Here is a 23,415-nt window from a genome sequence, read left to right as displayed (position 1 = left end):
CTTCTCCTTCCGCGGAACCACTGCTCCCCTTGGGCTTGCCTGCTCGCAGGGGATCTTGTGGTGTGTCAACCTGCCTGCGGCTCTTTCCCCACCCCACGGGGGGGCTGGGGTCCCACACCGGCCTGGAGTTTTCTCCCCACGCCTTCTGGGGGAGTTTTCTTCTGGGTGATCCCATTCCTGCCGCTGGCACAAATATTTCTTCTTTCCCCCCACAGCGGGATCGGCGTTGGTCAAGAGTCCGTGGATGCTGTCATTCTTTGAAGTCTTTATTTACAAGGCCAAAAAACCAAAAAAGAAAGCCTTTGCAGGGAGGAGTTTTTAATTTATCGGTTTAGGCATTTGGCAGGGAGGGATATGTCACCAAGTATGCGACAGGCAGTGATAATGCTTGGGAGTTGGCTCTCTCCTTTTACCAGTCCTGGTGCTAGAACTCGGGTCCTCAGGCTTGGTGGCAAGCCTCTCCCCTTGAGCCGTATAACAACCCAAGCCTTTCTGAATCAGGGTCTTGTTATGTATCCTCGACTTGTCGTTGGGATAATCTTTGGTACACTGTGTGAAGTAGCCTCTCTGTCCTTCCTCACCTGCCTAAGGCGCCTTCCGACTGGTTTCATAAAGAATTGAACGGCCAATAGCTAGGCAGGAGAGGATAGGCGGGACTTCCGGGAGAGATAGGCGCTCTGGAAAAGAATCTGAGGCCCAGGAGTTTCACCAGCCAGACTCAGAGGAAGTCAGATGTACAGTACTGAGGAGAGGTAATGAGCCATGTGGCAGAATGTAGATTAATATAAACAGATTAATTTAAGCTTTAGGAGCTAGTTGGGAATGAGCCTAAGCTAAGGCCAAGCTTTCATAATTAATAAGGAGTCTCCATGTCATCATTCTGGAGTTAACAGTCCAAAGAGAGACCCATTACACTGGCTAGCCTGGAATTCACTATGTAGAACAAGCTAGCCTCAGACATAAGGAGACATAAGGAGCCTCTGCCTCCTGAGTGCTGGGGTTAAAGGCGTGCGCCACCATGCCTTAAATAGTTTTGAGACAGAATCTCATAACACAGGACCTTTTGAGACAGGATATCTCTGTGTAGCCCTGGCTGTACTGAAACTGATTCTGTTGACCAGGCTGGCCTTGAACTCAGAGACCTGCCTGTGTCTGCCTCCTGAGTGCTGAGATTAAGGTGTGTGCCACCACTGCCCAGCTTTTCTATTTTAATATTTGGTTTGTGTAAGTGCACACATGCCTGTGGGGGGGGGTCAGAGGGCAGCCTTCCAGGAGTGGGTTTTCTCCTTCCACCATGTGGGGCCCGGGGATAAAATTCAGGTTATCAGCAGATGCCTTTACCGAGCTATCCCTCCAGCTTCAGCTTTTAACTCTTGAACCTCCTGTCTTTATCCCCCAAGTGTGAGGATAACAAACACAAGCCACCAAGACTAGCAAAGGCCATACAGTTGACCTGTGAAGTTTTATTTTTAAATAAGACAATTTTTTTTTTTTTTTTGAGACAGGGTTTCTCCGTGTAGCTCTAGCTGTCTTGGATCTCGCTCTGTAGCCCAGGCTGGCCTCAAACTCACAGAGATCCACCTGGCTCTGTCTCCCGAATGCTGGGATGGATTAAAGGCATGCACCACCCGACTGAGTAAGACAGTTTTAAAACTGACTTTATTTTTATTTATATGTATGAGTGTGTACCTGCAGATTTTTGGGGGGATGGGAAGAAGGTGCAAGATAGCCTGGAAGTAGGGTACAGGTATCTGAGAGCTACTTGATCTGGCTGCTGAGAAACTTGGGTTCTCCACAAGAGAAGTACACACACTTAACAGCTGAGCTATCTCTCCAGCCCCTATTTTTATTTAATTTTTTTAAAGATTTATTTATTTATTATGTATACAGCATGTATGACTGCAGGCCAGAAGAGGGCATTAGATCTTGTTACAGATGGTTGTGAGCCACCATGTGGTTGCTGGGAATTGAACTCAGGACCTCTTGAAGAGCAGTCAGTGCTCTTAACCTCTGAGCCATCTCTCCAGCCCCTTATTTAATTTTTTTAAAAAAGCTTTGGATTCATTTATTTTATTTATATAAGTGTTTTGCCCACATATATGTCTGTGTACCACATGCATACCTGGGGAGGTCAGAGGATGACGTTGGACCCCCTGGAATCGAAGTACAGACAGTTGTAAGGCACCAGGTGGGTGCTGGGAATTGACCCTGGGTCCTTTGCAAGAGCAATTAGTGCTCTTAACTGCTGAGCCATCTCTCAGGCCCCCTATTTATTTTTTTAGACAGGCTCCTGTTGCTGAGGCTGGCCTTGAACTCAGCATGTGATCCAGGAGATACACGAACTCTGGTCCTTCTGTCAGCATCTCCTAGCTGCTGAGGCTACAACTGTTTGTGAGCAATAGACTGCCTGTGTCTCCGCCCCGGCCCCCCCCCCCCACACACACAGGGTTTCTCTGTGCAGCTTTGGAGCCTATCCTGGATCTTGCTCTGTAGCCCAGACTGGCCTTGAACTCACAGAGATCCACCTGCCTCTGCCTCCTGAGTGCTGGGTTTAAAGGCGTGCGCCACCACCGGCGGCTGACTGCCTGTGTCTTAACAATTTATTTTTATGTGTGTGTGTGTGTGTGTGTGTGTGTGTGTGTGTGTGTGTGTGCGCCACATGCAAGCTGGAGCCTGTGGAGGCCAGAAGAAAGCTGTGACCCACTCCCAGGAGCTGGAATTTCAGCGTAGCCTCGGAGGCTCTCTCCACCCACTCACTGTACCTATTTCAATGAGGTTCAGTTCCATTTGGAATGGATGGGTCCTCTAGCAGGTTGGCCTTTTTGCTTTGCTTTCTTCCTATTTATTTACTTAACTTATTTTATTTTTTTGAGAAGGGGCAGGGTTTCACAGTGTAGTCCAGGCTGGCTTTGAACTCCTGACCCTCAGCCTCCTAAGTGCTGGGATGTAAGCCTCTTTCTGCCGTTTCTATTATCTCACACTCCATCACCAGCCCACACTTGCCCGCCACGCTCCACTCTTCATTCATTCAGTCCTCTTCTCCGCTCAAGACCAGAGCTTCCTTTTGGGCTGGGTGGACCATCACTGGGAGGCTCAGCAAAGCAGCATTCTTGGGTTCTTCTGTGGAAGCTGGGGTGTTGTGATCTTGGATTACCATATCTGTCCCGTCTTGGCAGAGGCGTGAGATCCCAGCTCAGCCCCTTAGAGGCCTCAGGAGGGATGGGATTTTAGAATATGTTCCAGCAGATTCACAGGTTCACGTAGGGAAGCTCGGATGATGCCTAGAGAGGGGGAAGAGAGATTCAGAGGAGCAAGAGAAATAGAGGCAGGCCACATCTTGAGAATCCATGTTTGAAGCCCTGCAATGTGACCCACACCTGTCATCCCAGCACCCAGGAAGTGGAGGCAGGAGGAGCACCAGGAGTTCAGAGCCAGCCTGAGCTGCACACCAAGACCTTAGCTCAAACAACAAGCAAAACAGGGCCGGAGAGATGGGTCACTGGTTAGAAGAACTGTTCTTGCAGAGGACCCATGTTCAGTTCCCAGCACCCACCGGGCAGCTCACAACTTGTGACTCCAGCTCCAGGGGATCTGATGCCCTCTTCTGGCCTCTTTAAGCACCCAGCCTTTACCCACTGCACACGCATAAACAAAAGAATTTTTAAGAAATGAACAGTTGCATTAATAGAGATGATTGTGTAAAAAAAAAAAATAAATCTAAAACAGATTGACAGTGAGCCTTTCTGGGGACTTCACATGCTTTAAACACCCCTCATCAAAAACCCCAAGGGACAAAAGTCTCCATGATGGAAACTGTTTCCTATTTTACAAATGAAAATAATCCAGATAAAAAGGCAGTGACTTTCCTGAAGCCATACTGTGGTCCTACAGCAGCAATGTGAACTTGGCTCCATGGTCAATTTCTTTTTTTTTCTTTTCTTTTCTTTTTTTTTTTTTTTTTAAATTTATTTATTTTATGTATATGAGTGCTCTATCTGCGTGAACAACTTTATGCCAGAAGAGGGCATCAGATCCCACTAGAGATGGTTGTGAGCCACCATGTGGGTGCTGGGAATTGAACTCAGGTCCTCTGGAAGAACTGCCAGTGCTCTTAACCTCTGAGCCATCTCTCCAGCCCCTGTTTTTTTGTTTTTCAAGACAGGATTTCTCTGTGTAGTTCTTTTTTCTTTTTTCTTTTTTTTTTTTTTTTTTTGGTTTTTCGAGACAGGGTTTCTCTGTGTAGCTTTGCGCCTTTCCTGGAGCTCACTCTGTAGCCCACGCTGGCCTCGAACTCACAGAGATCCTCCTGGCTCTGCCTCCCGAGTGCTGGGATTAAAGGCGTGCGCCACCAACGCCCGGCTCTTTTTTCTTTTATGTATGTGTATGTATGTAAGTATGTATTATGTATTTTTACTTATTTGTTTTGTTTTTCTTTTTTTTCTTTTGGTTTCTCTGTGTAGATCTGTCCTGGATCTTGCCCTGTAGACCAGGCTGGCCTTGAACTCACCTGCCAGAGATCTGCCTGCCTCTGCCTCCCACTGCCCGGCTTGTTTTTTTTTCTTGCTTTTTTTTTTTTCTTTTTTTTCTGCCTGCCTCTGACTTCTAAATGCATGACCTCACTCAGATTTCAAATTGTTAATTTTTGTGTGTAGGCATACCTGTGGCCACCCACATCCTAGCACACTCAGGGTCAGAGGACATTTTGCAGAGTCAGTTCTGTCCTTGCACTGTGAGTCCTGGGGATGGAATCCAAGTCACAAGACTTGGTGGCAATTGCCTTCACCCCCTGAGCTTGCTACATCAGTCATCAATTCCTTGATCTGCTCCCCTCCCCCAACACACACACTTCATGGTCCCCCTGCCTCCACATCCAGCATGCTGGCATTACAGGTGTGTGCCACCAGACCCCCAGCTCACACAGCTTGATGAATGGCTTAGAGTCTGTTGGTTACCACGGTAACTATCTTACCCCCCCCATGTTGCCAGCCTGCCCTGGCTCCACCTAAGCCAGCTGATGAACACACAGCAGAGCCTCTGCACAAACGTCACAGGTGGTTTGTGACCTCTGCCTTTTATTCTGTACCCGAGGCCCTCCTCCTCCAGGAAGCCTTCTCTGATCTCTCCACCCAGCTAAGTGTAAAATGGGATATGCGGCTGATGCCATGCTGGGTCACTGTTGATATATCCCTCCTCAACTCTGGGAGAATATATTTACCTTTCTGAACAGGTGCTTTATTACCTTAATAAAATTCTAAAGACGGAGCTGAGCAACACAGTACACACCTGTAATCCCAGCACTCTGGAGCACAGACAGGAAGATCTTTACGTGTTCAAGGCCAGCCTGGGCTTGGTCTATATAGTGAGTTCCAGACCAACCAACCCTACACAGTGAGATGTTGTTTCAAAACTGATTGATAAACCAGGCAGTGGTGGCACACACCTTTTACCCCAGCACTCAGGAGGCAGAGGCAGGCAGATCTCTGAGTTTGAGGCCAGCCTGGTCTACAGAGTGAGTTACAGGACAGCCAAGGTTACATAGAGAAATCCATTGGTTGGTTAATTAATTAAAGTAAACTAAATAGGGTCAACAAGATGGCTCAATTTATAAGTAAAATAAGAGTATTCCTTTCTTGGAGCCCGATATCTTCAGTAGGTCTATATTCACTCTGCTTTAAAAAACGTGTATATATACAGCTGGGTGGTGGTGGTGGTGCACACCACCTCAATCTGTTTATCACTCTGAGAAACAGAAGAGGTAAAACTCTGAGTTTGAGGCTAGCCTGGCCTATACAGCAAGTTCCAGGACAGCCAGGGCTTCACAGAAAAACCTTGCCCCGCCCCCAACACACACACACACACACACACACACACACACACACACACACACACACACACACTCATGAGACAGTTTTGGAGTGATACAGTCACCCCAGGGTTTACAGACACATTAAATAATTAAACAAGCTAAAATGCACAGTGTGCTTGGAACAGAGCCAGAGAGAGTTCTCCCGGTGCTGAGCTGGGCTGTGTTGGTCAGCTACCTTCCAGATGTTCAGCAGATTCCACAGGAAAGTACAGCCGCCAGTGCAACAGTTTCCCTCCTGTGAAGTCGCTCCCAGGGCTACTGATCTCAGTACAGCCACCCCATTCAGTGTAGCAGCCTCCAGTCCAGCAGCCTGGGGGGCAGACAAAAGCCCAGCTACAAAATATACATTGTCTGTTTGTTTTGTTGAAACAAAGTTTCTCCATGTAGCTATGTCTGTCCTGGAACTCACTCCGTAGACCTGAACTCAGTGATTCCCCTTGCCTCTGCTTCCCCAGTGATGGGACTAAAGGCGTGTTCCACTACTGCCCAGCTTCTTTATACATTTCTCTGTGATAAAGTTTAATTTATAAATTAGGCACAGTTCAAGAGTTAGGATTTTTGTTTGTTTGTTTTGTTTTTTTTTTTTTTTTGAGACAGGGTTTCTCTGTGTAGCTTTGCGCCTTTCCTGGGACTCACTTGGTAGTCCAGGCTGGCCTCGAACTCACAGAGATCCGCCTGCCTCTGCCTCCCGAGTGCTGGGATTAAAGGCGTGCGCCACCACCGCCCAGCTTGTTTTGTTTTTTGAGACAGGGTTTCTCTGTGTAGTTCTGGTTGTATTGGAACTCACTTTGTAGACCAGGCTGTCCTGGAACTCACAGAGATCCTCCTGCCTCTGACTCCTGAGTGCTGGGATTAAAGGCATGTGCCAACACTGCCCAGCTCAAGAGTAAGGCTTTTTAACAATAAAGTATGATTACTCTAATAATATACTATATTTAAAGTTATTTAAAATTTATAAATTATTTCTTTCTGGAAACATCAAATGTTTCCAGACAGTGGTTGGGCGTTTGTAACTGGGACCACACACACACAGAGAGAGAGAGAGAGAGAGAGAGAGAGAGAGAGAGAGAGAGAGAGAGAGAGAGAGAGAGAGAGAAAGGGGGGACGATGACCAAAAACAAAAAACCAGAGATTGAGGTGGGGGGCTACTGCAACCTCTGGGCTTTCTCAATTTTTTTAATGTAAATGAGATAAAATGTGCTTTAATCCCAGCACTCAGGAGGCAGAGGCAGGAGGATCTCTATGAGTTTGAAAACCACCCTGGTCTTCATAGCGAGTTGCAGGCAACCACTCAAAACACACAAAACCAACAAAATTTCTGTCCTGAAGAACCGGGGACCTCTCAGTCAGACAGTGGGGGCCTCCTCAAGCAGAACTTAATGTTATGTATGTAGTAGGCAGTTCACGATGGTGGGAATTCACCGGGTTCCTCCTCCACGCGTGGGAACAGAATAGTAGGGGCTGGGGGCAGATTCGGGATAATCTCTCTTGGTGTGGTGGAATGGAGTCTGATGGACAAGTGGATTTGTCGAAGCCAAAGAACGAAAAGAACTCAGGACCAGTCTTGGGACTGAGACCCAAATCCCCAGCCAGTCTTCTTCCACCGACAAGTGACGTTTTGGCTGTAAGGAGCTGCGGGTTAGTGGCGGGGCAAGCGGGGCAGCCAGCGGCTTTGGAGACCGAGGACACTTTGCGTTGTTGGCTGAAGTCGCCTGAGACTCTGCTGGAGCACAGGGTGGTGTGCCACAGAGTTGGGGTAGACAGCGGAGCCAAGGGGAGAGTAGACCCGAGGGGGTCAGAGGTTCCCCAGGATGAGCTGGAGTCGGGGTAGTGCATTGGGTGGCTCTGGGGACCGAGGACCCCTATGCGCTGTGCACTGTTGTCCCCGAGGCGCCTGCTGAAGTGCAGGGTGGGGAGCCGTGGAGTTGAGGTGAGAAACGGAGGAGTAAAGAGCTTCTAGGTGCCGGGGTCCTGCAGGAGCTGGATCGCAGGGTGAGCCCACCCCATGACCCCATCCCTCCGCAGACAGACTCCGCCCCCTCCTGCAGCCGCCAATGGCCGTGCGCGGTGGCCTCCCCGCTGCCCGGGAGGCGGAGCGCGGCTGGAGGAGGCGGAGCAGGGCTGGGGTCGCGGGGACCGGAGCCCGGGAGGCGGGACCGGAGCCAGGGGCGGAGCTTCGGGACCAGCGGGGCTGCGCACCGGGACCCCCGGGGACGGAGACGCGCGCCCCTCTCCAAGCCCACGTCGCCTCGCAGCGTACCCCGCGGGGCGGAGCCGGCCGCCCGGAGTCACTAGGCGTTTCCAAAGTTTGGATTCACCACCCCGGGAGGAGTCTCCGGGCCGCGGTCCCTCCGGGCACCGGGCGCCAGCCGCCTCCCAGGCCGGGACCCGCGTCTACCATCGCTCGGTGTCGGAGCCGCAAGTCGGGAGGCGCCGCGGGCCTGCGCACGCGCCGCCGCCCTCGCCATCCTCCCCGCGGTGCTCCAGCTCTCCCCCCCCGCTCCACTCCCGCCCCCCAAGTTCACGAGTTACGCGAGTGGACGGACGGCGCGGGGCCCGCGCGGGGCCATGGAGGAGCCGCTAGGGTCGCCGCCCGCCGCCCTGTCGGCGCTGGAGAAGAACGTGGCGGAGCTGACCGTCATGGACGTGTACGACATCGCGTCGCTCGTGGGCCACGAGTTCGAGAGGGTCATCGACCAGCACGGCTGCGAGGCCATCGCGCGTCTCATGCCCAAGGTCGTGAGGGTCCTGGAGATCCTCGAGGTGCTGGTTAGCCGGCACCACGTCGCTCCCGAGCTGGACGAGCTGCGCCTGGAGCTGGACCGGCTGCGCGTGGAGAGGATGGACCGCATCGAGAAGGAGCGCAAGCATCAGAAGGTGGGCGGAGGCCTCAGTCTGCCGGTCCGGGCAAGGGGCTCCGACTCCGTGGGTGCCATTCGGTTCTGGGCAGCCGCTAGTTTCCTTGTGGATGAGTGTACACAGTGCCTAGAGTACAAGAGAATGTTCAAGGGGTTGGGAGGGAGGTTAGGGAGGGAGGCCCTGGTCGTCTTGGCCCGGCTTGGAGCACAGAGTCGCTGTGTGACCTTGGGTAACTTGCTGAGGCTCTCTGAGCTTTGTCTCCTGGTCTGCCCGATGGTGATTACAGTAGAACCCACCTACAAGGATCAAATGGGATGCAGTGGGCACAGTACTTAGTATTATTTTATTCCAGGAAGGAAGTCAGTCCCCGCCCACCCTTCTTTGTGACCAAGGTGTGACACCAGATGGCCAGCCCTTCCTTTTCATCCTATCTGAAGTCCCTTAGAGCCCTCAGAGTGAGCGCCAGTCCTGAGCCCCCATCCCGGGCTTCGTAGTAGCAACTTTCTTCCCAGGGTCCCCCCAGTTTATTCGCCTGCACCCCGAGGTGCCTTCCAGGCCTTGGACTTTGCCTTTGATTCTTTTAAAACTATAAAGTGAGGATATTCTTCATTTTACGGATGAGGAAGTAGAGGGTCGGAATGCAAAGGGATTTACCCCAGGTTACCTACGGGAGTCTCTGCCCTCGGGAGATACTTCCGGGGTCTCTTCCCCAGTCTGGTTGAATCGGGGCACTGAATCGCTCCAAGTGGCTTTCAGGCCCATCCTCTTCCCCCAGGAGCTGTCATCTGCCTTTGGGAGACCAGACCAGACCAGACTAGGTGCCCCGGGTAGGGAAGTGGGAGACGTGTGGTTTCCTGCCCAAACCTCAGCCTGGGCCGCTTTTGACGGACCTCTTCCGACCGGGGATGGGAGGAAACTCCTTTTCTCTGGATGCTGGAACCTGTTCTGGCTTGCTGTGTGGCCTCAGGAAGTTTGGTTGGCCTCTCTGAAACTCCCTGGCAGGCCAGCCTCTATTGTGTACTGTTGGGATGGATCTTAAGTTTTCTGAGACAACAGTCAAAACTAGGTGTTCGGCCTCATCCGGAGGACAGACCATGGGTGTGTGTGTGTGTGTGTGTGTGTGTGTGTCTGTGTGTGTGTGTGTGTCTGTGTGTATGTGAGAGAGCATTATGGTCAGAGCTGGCTGTGTTTATCCCTGCCGCCCCCTTTGTCCTGTGCCCTGGGGTCAGGAAGGAAACTGTGCTCTTCAAAGCCAGCTGCATTTCCAGGGTCACACTTGGAGACGGAAAGTGCCTCCCTCGGTCCTGTAATTAATTTCCAGAATCTCAGGATCGCTGGGACATTGGAGCCAGACATCCTGGTTTCAAACCCCACGAGTTGGCAGGCTGTGGGCTCTGGGACAGATCGCTATCCTCTCTGTGTCACGGTGTCCTCTGCCATCCCGAGACAATCTCCGTCCCCACCCTAGAGGACAGTGATGAGCCTTGGGGGCAGCCAGTGGACACAAAGGGCACAGGCCAGAGCCTGGGGCTGGCAAGACGGTCCAGTGGGTAAAGGCGTTTGTCACTAGAGGCCCAAGGCTCAGAGGTTTTCTGGGGAGACACACTGCGATGCCCCCCCAGGGGTTATTGATGCCCCCCACCGAGGCATTTCTACTTCCCCCTGGAGGTCCTTGCCGTCCAGCTGAATCCTGACTATGGGCTCAGGCCGAGTGTCTGCCAGAGGTTCCCGCTGGCACTTTTTCGTGTCCCCTCCCAATGCTTTCTTTCTGCCGTGCCTGGGCTGGGCTATCACAGGTCACTAGAGTCAGCTGGAGTTCTCAGCTGCACTTGTTGCTTCAGAATATCACCAGCTGCAGCCAGGAAGTCCGCACCAGCGCTTGTTTGTAAACAGCTAGAGTGGAATCCCTCCTCCCCAGCCCGGGCCTCTTTGTGTGGCTTTCACGTAGGGTCAGAACAGGCCCGTCGTCCTCGGATCTCTTCTACAACCAGAGGCAGCTTTGAGTTACTTTTTTTTTTTCCCCTCCCACAAAAACCTCAGCAGCCCTTGATCTGTCTCCCGGCCCTCCATCCGCCCCCCCCCCTCCTTCTCTCTCTGTAAACATGGCTTCAGAAATGGCTGCGTCCTACCCTTCCACTGACACATAGACTTACCCCACTGGGCTCATGGCTCCACCCCAGGCCACAGACCCCTGGTTCTGCCTGATTAGGCAGTGCACAGCCCTATTGGGCATGCCATGGTGCTCAAAGTGCTCTCCCGGGCGATGTGGGCAGTACCAAGCAGAGGGAAGCCGAGTCGGGTCCTCAATTCAGGCAGCAGGTGGGTGACGGAATCCGGAGAGTAGGGGCTGTGTGGGTATGCCTGTACGGAACACACCGTCTGTGGTGTTCACTCAGCAATTACATGGATAGAGTTGTGAAGCCGGGATTCATGCTACGCAAGCCCCCTACACTCCACACCCCCAAATCCCAAATGTACTTCCCTGTTCCAGGCACCGTTCTGGGGACTTGGGGATGCAAGTGACGGTCTGGCCCCTGTTGGGCCTGCAGTACTAGGGCCGTGCCAGTCCATAGCAACAGGAAGTACATGCTAGGAGGAAACATGGGAAGTTTATTTTCACACAGAGAGTGGAAACCAGTGTGTCCATGACGCTTTCGTTCTCGCGCGGATTCAGCATACAAATTGCTGTTTTCTTGTTTCTCTGTGGTGCTGCAGGTGAAATCCAGGGGAAAACTCAAGCGTGCTAGGCAGGTGCTCCTCTACCGCCCCCTGGTATAAGTTGAGTACTTATTGTTTAATTTTATATATATATATATATATATATATATATATATATATATATATATATATATGTGTGTTTTGCCTGCATGTATGTCTGTGGGCCACATGCTTCATGCCCACAACGGCCAGAAGAAGGTGAGTTATAGATGGTTGGGAGCCACCATGTGGGTGCTGGGAATTGAATCCAGGTCCTCTGGAAGAGCAGCCAGTGCTCTTGACTGCAGGACCAGCTCTCAGGACCCAATAATTTTTTTTTTTAATATTTTTTAACCTTTTTTTTTTTTTTTGCTTGAAACAGGGTTTCTCTGTGAGGTCCTGGCTGGCCTGGAACCCTCTCTGTAGACCAGGCTGGACTTGAACTCAACAGAGAGCCACCTGCCTCTGCCTCCCTAGGGTTAAAGGTGTGCGTCTCCATGCCTAACCTGCATACAGTTTTCATTTATTTATTTATTTTTTTTTATTTTTGAGACAGGGTCTAATGTATCCCAGGCCGGCCTAGAACTTGTTATACATCAGAGGATGACCTTGACCCTCCGATCCTCCTGCCTCTTACCTCCCTGGTGCTGGAAATATGGGTGTGAGCCACTGGGCCTGGGAACGGAACCAAGGCTTTGTGCATGCCAGGCAGGCACCCTACCTACTGAGCCACAGCCCCGGGCTCCATCCCGTGTTTGTTTTTTTTTTTTAAGTTAAAAACATTTTATTACATTTATTTATTTTTTTATTTATTTATGGCCAGGAGCTACACACGTGGAAGTCAGAGGACAAGCCACAGGAGTCACTGTGCCCTTCTACCATACGGGTCCCTGGTCAAGTCAGGCCCGATGAGAGTGGGCCCCCATTCTTCTCGTAAGCTCCCATTTGGAGTCCAGCATGGTATTTCACCCCTGCTAGCGTGAGTGCGTATATTTAAAAACAAGCAGGGATGTCCGCTTATGGTTAAGTGCCGTGACGGAAGTAAAGCAGGGAGCTGTGAGGGAGGCTGTCGAGGAGGGAGGGAGGCTGTCAGGGAAGTTCCTGATATGAGGCATTGCCTGCCGTGAGGACTGGGTGAAGTGAGGAGCCAGCCACGGAGAGGTCTTTCGGGGAGGCCCATACCCACAAGCAGACGCACACATACCTACACATAATTAAAAATAAATCTTTAAAAAAAAAAAAAAAAAAACAAGGGCGGTGGTGGTGCACGCCTTTAATCCCAGCACTCGGGAGGCAGAGCCAGGCGGATCTCTGTGAGTTCGAGGCCAGCCTGGGCTACAGAGTGAGTTCCAGGACAGGCACAAAGCTACACAGAGAAACCCTGTCTTGAAAAATCAAAAAAAGGAAAAAGAGAAAAGGACTGGGCTGTAACCAGTTGGTAAAGTGCTTACCTAGCATCCATGAGGGCCTGGGTTCAAATCCCAGCACTATCGTAGAAACCAGACATTGTAAGCATGCCCGTAATCCTAACACTTGGGAAGTGGAGAAGGTCAGGATGTCAAGTTCAGCCTCGTCTACGTAGGGAGTTTGAGGCCAACCTGGGCTACATGAGAGGGGGAAAAAAACCCAGCTGTGGCTAAAATCTATCTTCATCTCCTGTGGCCACTATAACATTACAGCACTAACGATTCAGAGGAGAAATGTGTTGTAAATTCGTGCTGTGGGTCACTGAAGTACCGTGGAACAAGGAACCATGGGTAATACCAGAAAACACCATTGTGGACTGGACTGGGTAACCGTTCTGGAAGCCAAGAGTCAGAAATGGGTGACACTCAACAGCTGGACCTGGTGGTACATTTGGCAGGCTGAGGCAAGAGGAGGGCAAGTTTTAGGTCAACCTGGGTAACTTAGTGATGCTCTGTCTCAAACAATACACAAAGGGCTGGGGGAGGGTACTTGAGGTGTGCAAGGCCCTGGGCACTGTCCCCAGTACCAAAAACTGCCATTTTAAAAACAAAAAAAAAAAACAAAAAAAACAGGAGTCAGGGAGGCTCCATTGATTTAGGACGCTCTAGGGGAAATCTTTGTATTTTTCGGCTTCTGTTGTCTGCATCCCCCGGCTTATGGCCCCTTCCTTCACCCTCAGAGCCAGCATGTAACATCTTCTAGGGCCAAACCTATGCCACGTCATCTCACTCTGACCTCTGCTGACCTTTGACAAGAACTCTATGGTCACATCCACCCACCAGACCTTCCTGAGGTCAAAGTCCCTTTTGCTGTAGAAGACGACATATTGTTAGGTTCTGGGGGCTAGCATCTGGGTGTCTTTGTGGGGGCCATGGTTCAATCTGCTTAGCTGGTTGCTCCTGGTAGCCACTCAGGCCACTCTGTGTTCAGCCTGTCCCAGCTGGGGTCAGAGGAAGGGTCTGGCCTCGTTTCCAGGCCACTCCTGTGTGCAGGAAGGTCCCTTGACCATTACTCCATGACTTCCCTGCCTGACCTGACACTTCACTCGGCTTGTGACCTTGAACCAGCTGTGGGTGTACATAGTCACGGGCCACAGTTTCCAGGCAGAAAAGAAGGGATGGGGGAGCCAGGCGGTGGTGGCACACACCTTTAATCCCAGCACTCAGGAGGCAGAGCCAGGCGGATCTCTGTGAGTTCGAAGCCAGCCTGGTCTACAAAGTGAGTTCCAGGAAAGGTGCAAAAAGCTACACAGAGAAACCCTGTCTCGAAAAACCAAAAAAAAAAAAAGAAGAAGGGATGGGGGAACATCTCTAGGAGATGAGGGAGGGAGGGTGATATGGTACTGGATGTCTGGCCACCTAGCCAGCCTGTGACAGACTGTCGGAGGGGAAGGGTGGCCACATCCTGACTGTGCAGACACCTTCTGTGTCCCCAGTGCCATTTTAAACCCTTCCCATCCAGCTGACTGTCTCACCTTCCCGGCAGTCCTCAAAGGGACCTACTATTGTCATTTCTCGAGCATCCACGGTTTAAAGAACTCACCCAAGATCAGCTGTTTGTGGTAGGAACAGAGTTCAAGCTTAGGTTGGCACATCCAGGCCTGGTGGACAAGCCTGTAATCTTCTAGGCGGAGAATCAAAACAACGTCTGCCTGTGCTGCAAAGTGAGTTCAAGTTCAGTTTGGACAACTTAGTGAGACCATGTCTGAAAAGAGGCCGGCCGATGTGGCTCAGTGCTAGAACCGCTGCCTAGAATCCCCCAGTGAGGGGCTGGGGGTGTGGCTCAGTGGTAGAGCCCCTGCCTAGAATCCCCCAGTGAGGGGCTGGGGGTGTGGCTCAGTGGTAGAGTCCCTGCCTAGAATCCCCCAGTGAGGGGCTGGGGGTGTGGCTCAGTGGTAGAGCCCCTGCCTAGAATCCCCTAGTGAAGGGCTGGGAGTATGGCTCAGTGGTAGAGCACCTGCCTAGAATCCCCCAGTGAGGGGCTGGGGGGGTGTGGCTCAGTGGTTTTGTCCCTGCCTAGAATCCCCCAGTGAGGGGCTGGGGTGTGGCTCAGTGGTAGAGCACCTGCCTAGAATCCCCCAGTGAGGGGCTGGGGTGTGGCTCAGTGGTAGAGCACCAGCCTAGAATCCCCCAGTGAGGGGCTGGGGTGTGGCTCAGTGGTAGAGCACCTGCCTAGAATCCCCCAGTGAGGGGCTGGAGTGTGGCTCAGTGGTAGAGCCCCTGCCTAGAATCCCCCAGTGAGGGGCTGGAGTGTGGCTCAGTGGTAGAGCCCCTGCCTAGAATCCCCCAGTGAGGGGCTGGGGTGTGGCTCAGTGGTAGAGCACCTGCCTAGAATCCCCCAGTGAGGGGCTGGAGTGTGGCTCAGTGGTAGAGCCCCCGCCTAGAATCCCCCAGTGAGGGGCTGGGGTGTGGCTCAGTGGTAGAGCACCTGCCTAGAATCCCCCAGTGAGGGGCTGGGGTGTGGCTCAGTGGTAGAGCACCTGCCTAGAATCCCCCAGTGAGGGGCTAGAGTGTGGCTCAGTGGTAGAGCCCCCGCCTAGAATCCCCCAGTGAGGGGCTGGGGTGTGGCTCAGTGGTAGAGTACCTGCCTAGAATCCCCCAGTGAGGGGCTGGGGTGTGGCTCAGTGGTAGAGCCCCTGCCTAGAATCCCCCAGTGAGGGGCTGGGGGTGTGGCTCAGTGGTAGAGCCCCTGCCTAGAATCCCCCAGTGAGGGGCTGGGGTGTGGCTCAGTGGTAGAACACCTGCCTAGAATCCCCCAGTGAGGGGCTGGGGTGTGGCTCAGTGGTAGAGTACCTGCCTAGAATCCCCCAGTGAGGGGCTGGGGTGTGGCTCAGTGGTAGAGCCCCTGCCTAGAATCCCCCAGTGAGGGGCTGGGGTATGGCTCAGTGGTAGAGCCCCTGCCTAGAATCCCCCAGTGAGGGGCTGGGGTGTGGCTCAGTGGTAGAGCCCCTGCCTAGAATCCCCCAGTGAGGGGCTGGGGTGTGGCTCAGTGGTAGAGCACCTGCCTAGAATCTCCCAGTGAGGGGCTATGGCTGCCGTTCAGCTGGAGAATACTTGTCTAACATGTGTGAGGCCCTGGGTTCCACTCCCAGCACCTCAAACAAGCAAGCTTGTGTTGACAGGATGCAAGTTGCTGTCTTCAGCTTGACTGGTAGCCAAGCCCACCCCCATGGTGCGCCCCATCCTCCTTCCGTGTTCGCGGTTGTACCGCCGAGAATGTTTGCATTGCCTCTGAAGAGGAACCTGTGTGCACTAACCATCACACCCAGTGCCTCTCAGAGCTCTGGCCAGAAGCCCCAGGTCACCTCTGCCACTGTGGATGTGCCCGTTGGGACATTTCATAGAACTGGCATTGCCACTGTGTGACTTTTTTTTTTTTTTTTTTAACCTGGTTTCTCTTCTTAGCAGGGGATCGTGTTAGCAACATTCATTCTTTTTTTTTTTTTTTTTTGGTTTTTTGAGACAGGGTTTCTCTGTGTAGCTTTGCGCCTTTCCTGGAGCTCACTTGGTAGCCCAGGCTGGCCTCGAACTCACAGAGATCCGCCTGGCTCTGCCTCCCGAGTGCTGGGATTAAAGGCGTGCGCCACCACCACCCGGCCATTCATTCTTTTTTATGTCCAGATGATAGCCCATTGTCGGGATAGGTCGGTTTGATTTGTGCCTCCTGGGCTGGTGGACTCTGGCTGGGCTTTTTTTCTGCTGTGAGCAACATTGCTGTAGACCAGTAGTTCTCAACCTGTGGGTCATGACCCCTTTGGGGGGAATCAAAAGACCCTTTCACAGGGGTTGCCTGAGACCATCAGAAAACACAGATATTTATGTTACGATTCATAACAGTAGCAAAATTTACAGTTATAAAGTAGCCATGAAAATAATGTTATGGTTGGGGTCAGGGGTCACCACACCATGAAGGACTATATTAAAGGATCTCGGTGTTAGGAAGTTTGAGGACCATTGCTATAGACCTCTGAATGTATACATGATCATGTAGGTGTAGGCCTGTCTTTTCTTCCCTGGGTCTTCTTTATTTTTTTGGTGGGGGAGGAGTGGCCCAGGCTAGCCTCTAACTCACCCCAAGTCTCAGCTTCTTCTTCCTTCTCCTCTTCCTCTTTTTCTTTTTCCCAAGACAGGGTTTCTCTGTGTAGTCCTAGTTATCTTGGAACTTGCTCTGTAGACCAGGCTGGCCTCGAACTCACAGAGATCTGCCTGGCTCTGCCTCCCGAGTGCTGGGATTAAAGGCGTGCGCCACCACTGCTCAGATCCTATTTTTATTCTTTTTAATAATGTGTGGGTTTGTGTGTCTGTGTATGGGTGTGAACATGTGACTGAAGGTTTTGGGAACGAAACTCACATCCTCTGTTGGAGCAGTTCACTCTCTTAACCTCTGGGCCACTGCCCCCATCTTTTTGAAATTGCATAGATTTTTTTCTGAGATGTTCTTATAGTCTAGGTTAACCTCTTAACTTGAAGACATCCTCCTGCCTCAACTTCAGCCTCCACACACAGCTGGTAATGGACTAATCCCACTAATTCTCTTACATGTCTTTCAAAGCTGAAAGTTCTTGGTTCCCTCGCTGAGGGAAACTGAGGCTCTGAGTGGTTATTGCAAGCTGCTCAGGCTGCCTTGAGTAGATGTCTTTCCCAGAGAGCAGAGGAACCCTGGCCCTGTGGCCCCTGTCACAGGAAGGACCTCTGCAGCCTCTTTGTGCCCTGAAGAGGTGACTGGGCAAGGTCGGGACTCCGTAGCCAGGGATGGCTTATCCACACAGCCGGAGAACACAGGTGTGGCCCGGACATGGACCGCGTCACTGTGGTGCACACACCAGCAGAAGAGGCCCTCTGTGGCTCTGTGTGCCACCTGCCGGAGACCCGCTCTGCTCCTCTTGGGAGAAGTGGATGGCTCCAAGTCCCGGAAACAGAGCAGTTCTCGGATGGGCAGGTGAGATCCTAGATGGCTCTGATCCGGCTCTGACCCTTGCTGTCCCGTGTCCCCCCCCCCCTCTCCCGCTACAGGAGCTGGAGCTGGTGGAGGATGTGTGGCGGGGTGAGGCCCAGGACCTCCTGTCCCAGATCGCCCAGCTGCAGGAGGAGAATAAGCAACTGATGTCCAACCTAAACCACAAAGACGTGGGCTTCTCTGAGGAGGAGTTCCAGAAGCAGGAAGGTGAGGCACCCCGTCCCGGCGATCCCCATGACCACTCAGGCTGCTGCCTCTGTTCTGGAGCAGAGCGTCCTCGGGCAGGGTGGGAATCACGTGTTGACTCTCAGATTACAGATGCGGATGTGGATGTCCAGATTACAGATGTGGATATGAACTCAGTTCACTCACAGGTGATGTGAACTCAGTTAGCTGTCACGGTTTCCTGCCCCCTCCTACATGGTTCCTCTGGGCCCTGGGACACACTGGACAAGCCAGACCCTGGCCACTGGAAACTTTGAGCATATCGGGAAAGGCGGCAAATATGTCAACACTCCATAGATGTCTTGTTTTGATGGATGGCAGCTGACACGATGTGAGAGCTGAGATGGGGGGATGGGGTAGCAACGTGCGGCTGCTTTAGCTCATCCAGTCACTGGGATGGTCACAGTTCAGCCCTAACGAAGTGGTACACGGGGTCACCTTAGTGCCATGTGCAGGTGAGGTGGTCCATGCCAAGGCCCCGGGGTAGGAGTGTTTGAGGGAAACCTAGAAGGCCAGGGTAAGAGAAGATGGTGGAGGCCGAGGGGGGCTGGCTGGAGGGGTCCAAGGTTGGGATTGTTCTCTGTGTTTAGAGACTGTAGGCTGTGACCAGGACAGGGTGACTAGCAGGCAAGTGAGGACAGCAATTCTGATTTGATTGGCACTGGAGGCCATCAGTTGCCACCCGTCCCATAAACCTACCTGGGACCTTCATGCCTGACTCTCTCCTGGGGTGCCACCACTGCCCGCCTTGTTCTGTTTTTGAGACAGGGTCTCACTGTGTAGCTCCGGCTTTCCTGGAACGTGCTATGTAGACCAGGCTAGCCTCCAATTTACAGAGCTCTGCCTCCTGAGTGCTGGGATTAAAGGAGTGCGCCACTACACCCGGCTGCCGGCTCTTCAGCCTGAGCAAACCCTTGGCTGTCCACATAAAGCCCCACCCTCTGGTTTGATGGACAGGATGAGGGCCCTGTAGAATCTGTGGTTACAACATCGAAAGGATAAAGTATGGGGCTGGGGTTGTGGCTCGGTCAATAGAGTCCTTGCCTAGAATGCATGAGGTGCTGGGTTGGATCCCAGGCGTTGCACACACCAGTGGTGGTGGCGCACGCCTGTAATCCCAGCACTCGGGAGGCAGAGGCAGGTGGAGCTCTATGAGTTCAAGGCCAGCCTGGTCTACATAGCACGTTCCATGATAGCCAGTAAAAAGAAAAAAACAAACACAGACAGACAAGGGCCAGTGAGATGGTTCGGTGTGCACAGTGCTTCTGGCTAAGCCTGACAACATGGGTTTAAAGCCCCTCCCCCAGGTCCCACATGGTAAAGGGAGAGAATGGACTCTTGTGCACTGTCCTCTGACCTCCTCACAAGTGAGTGTGACATGCATATACATATACACATACACAGAGACACACACACCCACAAATGTAATAAAATTCAAAACAAATGAAATAAGGTACCGATAAGGACCGAAGGAAAAACAAAACATAGACAGTTGAATCCTGGTCTGGAATTCTCTTCTCATGGGTGTCCCCTGTGGAGAAGTGTTTGGTGGATTAGACATCGGAGTGTTACTGTGAGTAGATGCTCTCTGGAGCCAGACCACACAGCTGTGACTCCTGACCCCAGCACTGACTTGCCACGTCATTTGACGGACTCACAAGACCTTGGTGTGCCTCTGTTGCCCGGCCTGAAAGAGACAAAGCAGTAGTGGTACCTCTCTCATAAGTGTGTCTGCCTTCTTAGTTGAGTGTTTTCAAGGTCTGCCTATATTTTAGTAACGTCAGTGGTTCTCTGTCTTTTCATAGCTGCATACTATTCCATTTCACAGACGGACCATGTCTATCATTCATCCACAGACGGGGCTTTCTGGTTGTGTCCACTTTTGGGCTGCTGTGAACATCTTGTGGGTGTTTGTGGGAGACCTGGTTTCAGCTCTATGGGGTCCGATTCTAGGAGTGGAATTGTGGAATCATTTTATTTAGGGGGAAAAAAATCTTGGTTTTGCCTATGATAGTCCTACCATGCACCCAGAGGCCTCTGGGGGTGATCTGGGAACCCCACTGCCCACCTTAAGGAAGCCTCAGAGGCCTTGGGCAGCTCTGAGCTGCTTCCCCTGTGGCCCCTTCTCTCTGGGACCGTGGCTCTTCCCTTGCAGCTTTCCCAGACCCTGCTGACCCGTGTGGACCACCCTCAAGCGTGCACAGGAGATGGGCTTAGCATTGAGTGTGCCCAGCTTCCTCAGAGCCTCCCGGGGAACTGGCTATGTTCTCCACGCCTGCAGCCTCCGCCCGAGCGAAGAGGCAGGCAGATGCCAGGCTGCCTTCAAGGTTATTTTTATTTTGTGGGGAAACCATGGGAACACACAGCAGGGACCAAGTGTTCCCCACCTACTAAGAGGAACCGGCATGGGGCAGGCAGTGCCCTGGGATAAAGAGGGCCGGTGCTGGTGACCTTGAGTCCCAGTCAGGAGTGACATGGAGCAGGCTGGGGACCAAGAGCCATCTGAGGACTCAGGTTCAGGGGTCAGATTTCTGTACAGGGGAGCTAGGGGAAGAGGACCTCTTTCTATGTGGGCCCCTGGATTTGTGAGTAGTGGCAGGTGCTGTGCTTAGGTCTCTTATATCTCACCACAGAAGCCTTACAGATTAAAAAATTCCCTCTGGGGGCTGGAAAGATGGCTCAGTGCTTGGGAGCACTGGCTGCTCTTCCAGAGGACCTGGGTTCAATTCCCAGCACCCACATGGTGGCTCACAACTGTCTGTAACTCCAAGATCTGACACCCTCACACAGACACACACGCAGGCAAAACACCAATGCATATAAAATAAAAGTAAACAAATTAAAAAAAAAAACCCTCTAGTAATCAGGCATTGGTGGCTCTCATCTTTAATACCAGTACTCGGGGGATAGAGGCAAGAGGGTCTCTGTGAGTTCAAGGCCAGCCTGGGCTACAGATGGAGTCGCAGGACAACCAGGGCTATATAGAGAAACTCTGTCTCAGAAAAACAAAACAAAACAGAAATCCCTCTAAATCTCTCTGGGACTCTGTCCAGCTGTAGAACTGGACACACAGGGCTATGAATTGACTGTCCAGCACAGGACAGAAGGGGTGCAGAGGGACTCGCGTGGGCCTGCCAACGGCCCTTGGGCTCTGGGGGAGGAACTTTGTCACCCGGAACAGAGCAAAGCTGACCACACAGTCACTTTTGTTGTTTCTTGTAGAGTTTATTTGTGTGTCTGCCTGCATGTGTGTGTGCACCATGGGTGTGCCTGGTGCCGTGGAGGTCAGTAGAGAGCGTCGGATCCCTGGACCTGGAGTGAGGGTTGTGAGTCACCATGTGGGTGCTGGGAGCTGAACCGGGGTCCCCTGAAAGAGCAGCAAGTGCTCCTGACCACTGAGCCAGCTCCCCACCCAGCCCCCTCTTTGTTTTTGATTTTTATTTCTTGTTTTGTCTTTTGTTGTTGTTATTGTTTGCAGACTGGGGTTTCTCTGTGTAGCCCTGGCTGTCCTGGAACTCGCTCTGTAGACCAGGATGGCCTCGAACTCACAGAGATCTACCTGCCTCTGCCTCCCGAGTGCTGGGATTAAAGGCGTGTGCCACCCCACCCTGCTTTACCAAATGCCTGAAAGGAATGACTGGCAGGCACCTTCTGTGTGGGAGGCCTGCTGCTCAGTACCTTGCCCGCCTCAGCCGTGGTCCTAATAGTATGGTGTGTGTGTTGGCTCCACCCATTCTCCAAGCCGCTACCATCCAATTTTATGAATTTGGAAACAGAGGCAGAGGAGAGCCCAGAGCCACACAGCCAAGTGTGGCTTACAGGGTTCGAGTGAACTTTAGAGGTTAACCTCTAGGTCCCTGTGTGGGGTCATGCCTGTCATGACTTCATTATTATTGTGAAAGTGAGGCAGTGAAAGTGGGGGAGGGGAGCCATTGTGCAGAGGGGACCATTGAGAGGAATCTTGTGTGCAATGATCAGAAAGAGGTCAGAAGGAAGAGCCTCAGGCAGACGGAAGAGAGAGGGAGAGACGGCAAGGTAGGAATGTGCTTGGCCAAACGGAAGGCAGGAGCAGGCACGGGGGTGTGTGGAGGGTCCATGGGAGGCATGGGGGAGAGAGCTCTGGCTGGCTTGCACTGTGACACTAAGCGGGGCTTAAACCGCTTAGTTTTAAGGTGGCTCACCTGCCGGTCTCGACTTCACCCAGGCATGTCCGAGCGTGAGCGGCAGGTGATGAAGAGGCTGAAGGAGGTGGTGGACAAGCAGAGGGATGAGATCCGAGCCAAAGACAGGGAGCTTGGCCTGAAGAACGAGGACGTCGAGGCTGTAAGTGACCCACGCTGACCCGAGTCCACTCTCCTCCTTCATGGCAGCAGCAAGAGCCAGGGTCTTCCATTCAGACACCATGGGGTGGAAGAGGTGGGCGTGGCGCCGGAGAGATGGCCCCACCGTTAAGAGCGCTGGCTGCTCTTCCAGAGGCGTCCCAGCACCCACATGACGGGTCGTAACTGTTTGCAACTCCAGTCTCAGGAGATCTGACACCTTCTTCTGGCCTTCACAGGCACCACACATGTGGTGCACAGACACCAGACACACATGTGGTGCACGGACACCGGACACACATGTGGTGCACGGACACCGGACACACACGTGGTGCACAGGCACCGGACACACACGTGGTGCACAGGCACCGGACACACACGTGGTGCACAGGCACCGGACACACACGTGGTGCACAGACACCTGACACACACGTGGTGCACAGGCACCGGACACACACGTGGTGCACAGGCACCGGACACACATGTGGTGCACAGGCACCGGACACACACGTGGTGCTCAGGCACCGGACACACATGTGGTGCACAGGCACCGGACACACACGTGGTGCACAGGCACCGGACACACATGTGGTGCACAGGCACCGGACACACACGTGGTGCACAGGCACCGGACACACACGTGGTGCACAGGCACCGGACACACACGTGGTGCACAGACACCGGACACACACGTGGTGCACAGGCACCGGACACACACGTGGTGCACAGACACCAGACACACATGTGCACAGGCACACACATGGGCAAAACACATATCCACATAGAGAATAAATAAGCCGGGCGGTGGTGGCGCACGCCTTTCATCCCAGCACTCGGGAGGCAGAGGCAGGCGGATCTCTGAGTTCGAGTCCAGCCTGGTCTGCAGAGGGAGATCCAGGACAGGCACCAAAACTACACAGAGAAACCCTGTCTCGAAAAACCAAGGGGGTGGGGGGGGTAAATAAATCTGGAAAGAAAAAAAAGTCACGCGCGTGCACGCGCATGTGTGTGTATGTGTGTGTGTGT

The 23,415-nt window shown here is 52.7% G+C and overlaps 1 protein-coding gene and 1 long non-coding RNA gene across 4 annotated transcripts in view; one reads left to right on the top strand and one right to left on the bottom strand.

Moving 5' to 3' along the window:
• Window positions 1-2,633: 2,633 nt before the first annotated feature.
• On the bottom strand, window positions 2,634-6,486 carry LOC121825429 (uncharacterized). Its single transcript, XR_006067704.2, has 2 exons — window positions 6,042-6,486; window positions 2,634-3,281 (listed from the first exon to the last, which is right to left on the bottom strand). It is a non-coding gene; the product is annotated as an uncharacterized LOC121825429 (long non-coding RNA).
• A 1,946-nt stretch (window positions 6,487-8,432) lies between these two features.
• Window positions 8,433-23,415, top strand: part of Rilpl1 (Rab interacting lysosomal protein like 1) — a 37,546-nt gene continuing 22,563 nt past the window's right edge. For all 3 annotated transcript variants that reach the window (XM_006970685.4, XM_006970684.4, XM_006970687.4), the window contains exons 1-3: window positions 8,433-8,743; window positions 17,902-18,052; window positions 22,275-22,393. In XM_006970685.4, coding sequence (XP_006970747.2) covers window positions 8,435-8,743; window positions 17,902-18,052; window positions 22,275-22,393 — 579 coding nt within the window. In that variant the 5' untranslated portion in view covers window positions 8,433-8,434. The remainder of the gene's footprint in view (window positions 8,744-17,901; window positions 18,053-22,274; window positions 22,394-23,415) is intronic.

The sequence above is a fragment of the Peromyscus maniculatus genome, chromosome 23 (assembly GCF_049852395.1).
Source record: "Peromyscus maniculatus bairdii isolate BWxNUB_F1_BW_parent chromosome 23, HU_Pman_BW_mat_3.1, whole genome shotgun sequence".
Lineage (NCBI taxonomy): Eukaryota > Metazoa > Chordata > Mammalia > Rodentia > Cricetidae > Peromyscus > Peromyscus maniculatus.
This window is presented reverse-complemented; position numbering and strand designations above follow the sequence as displayed.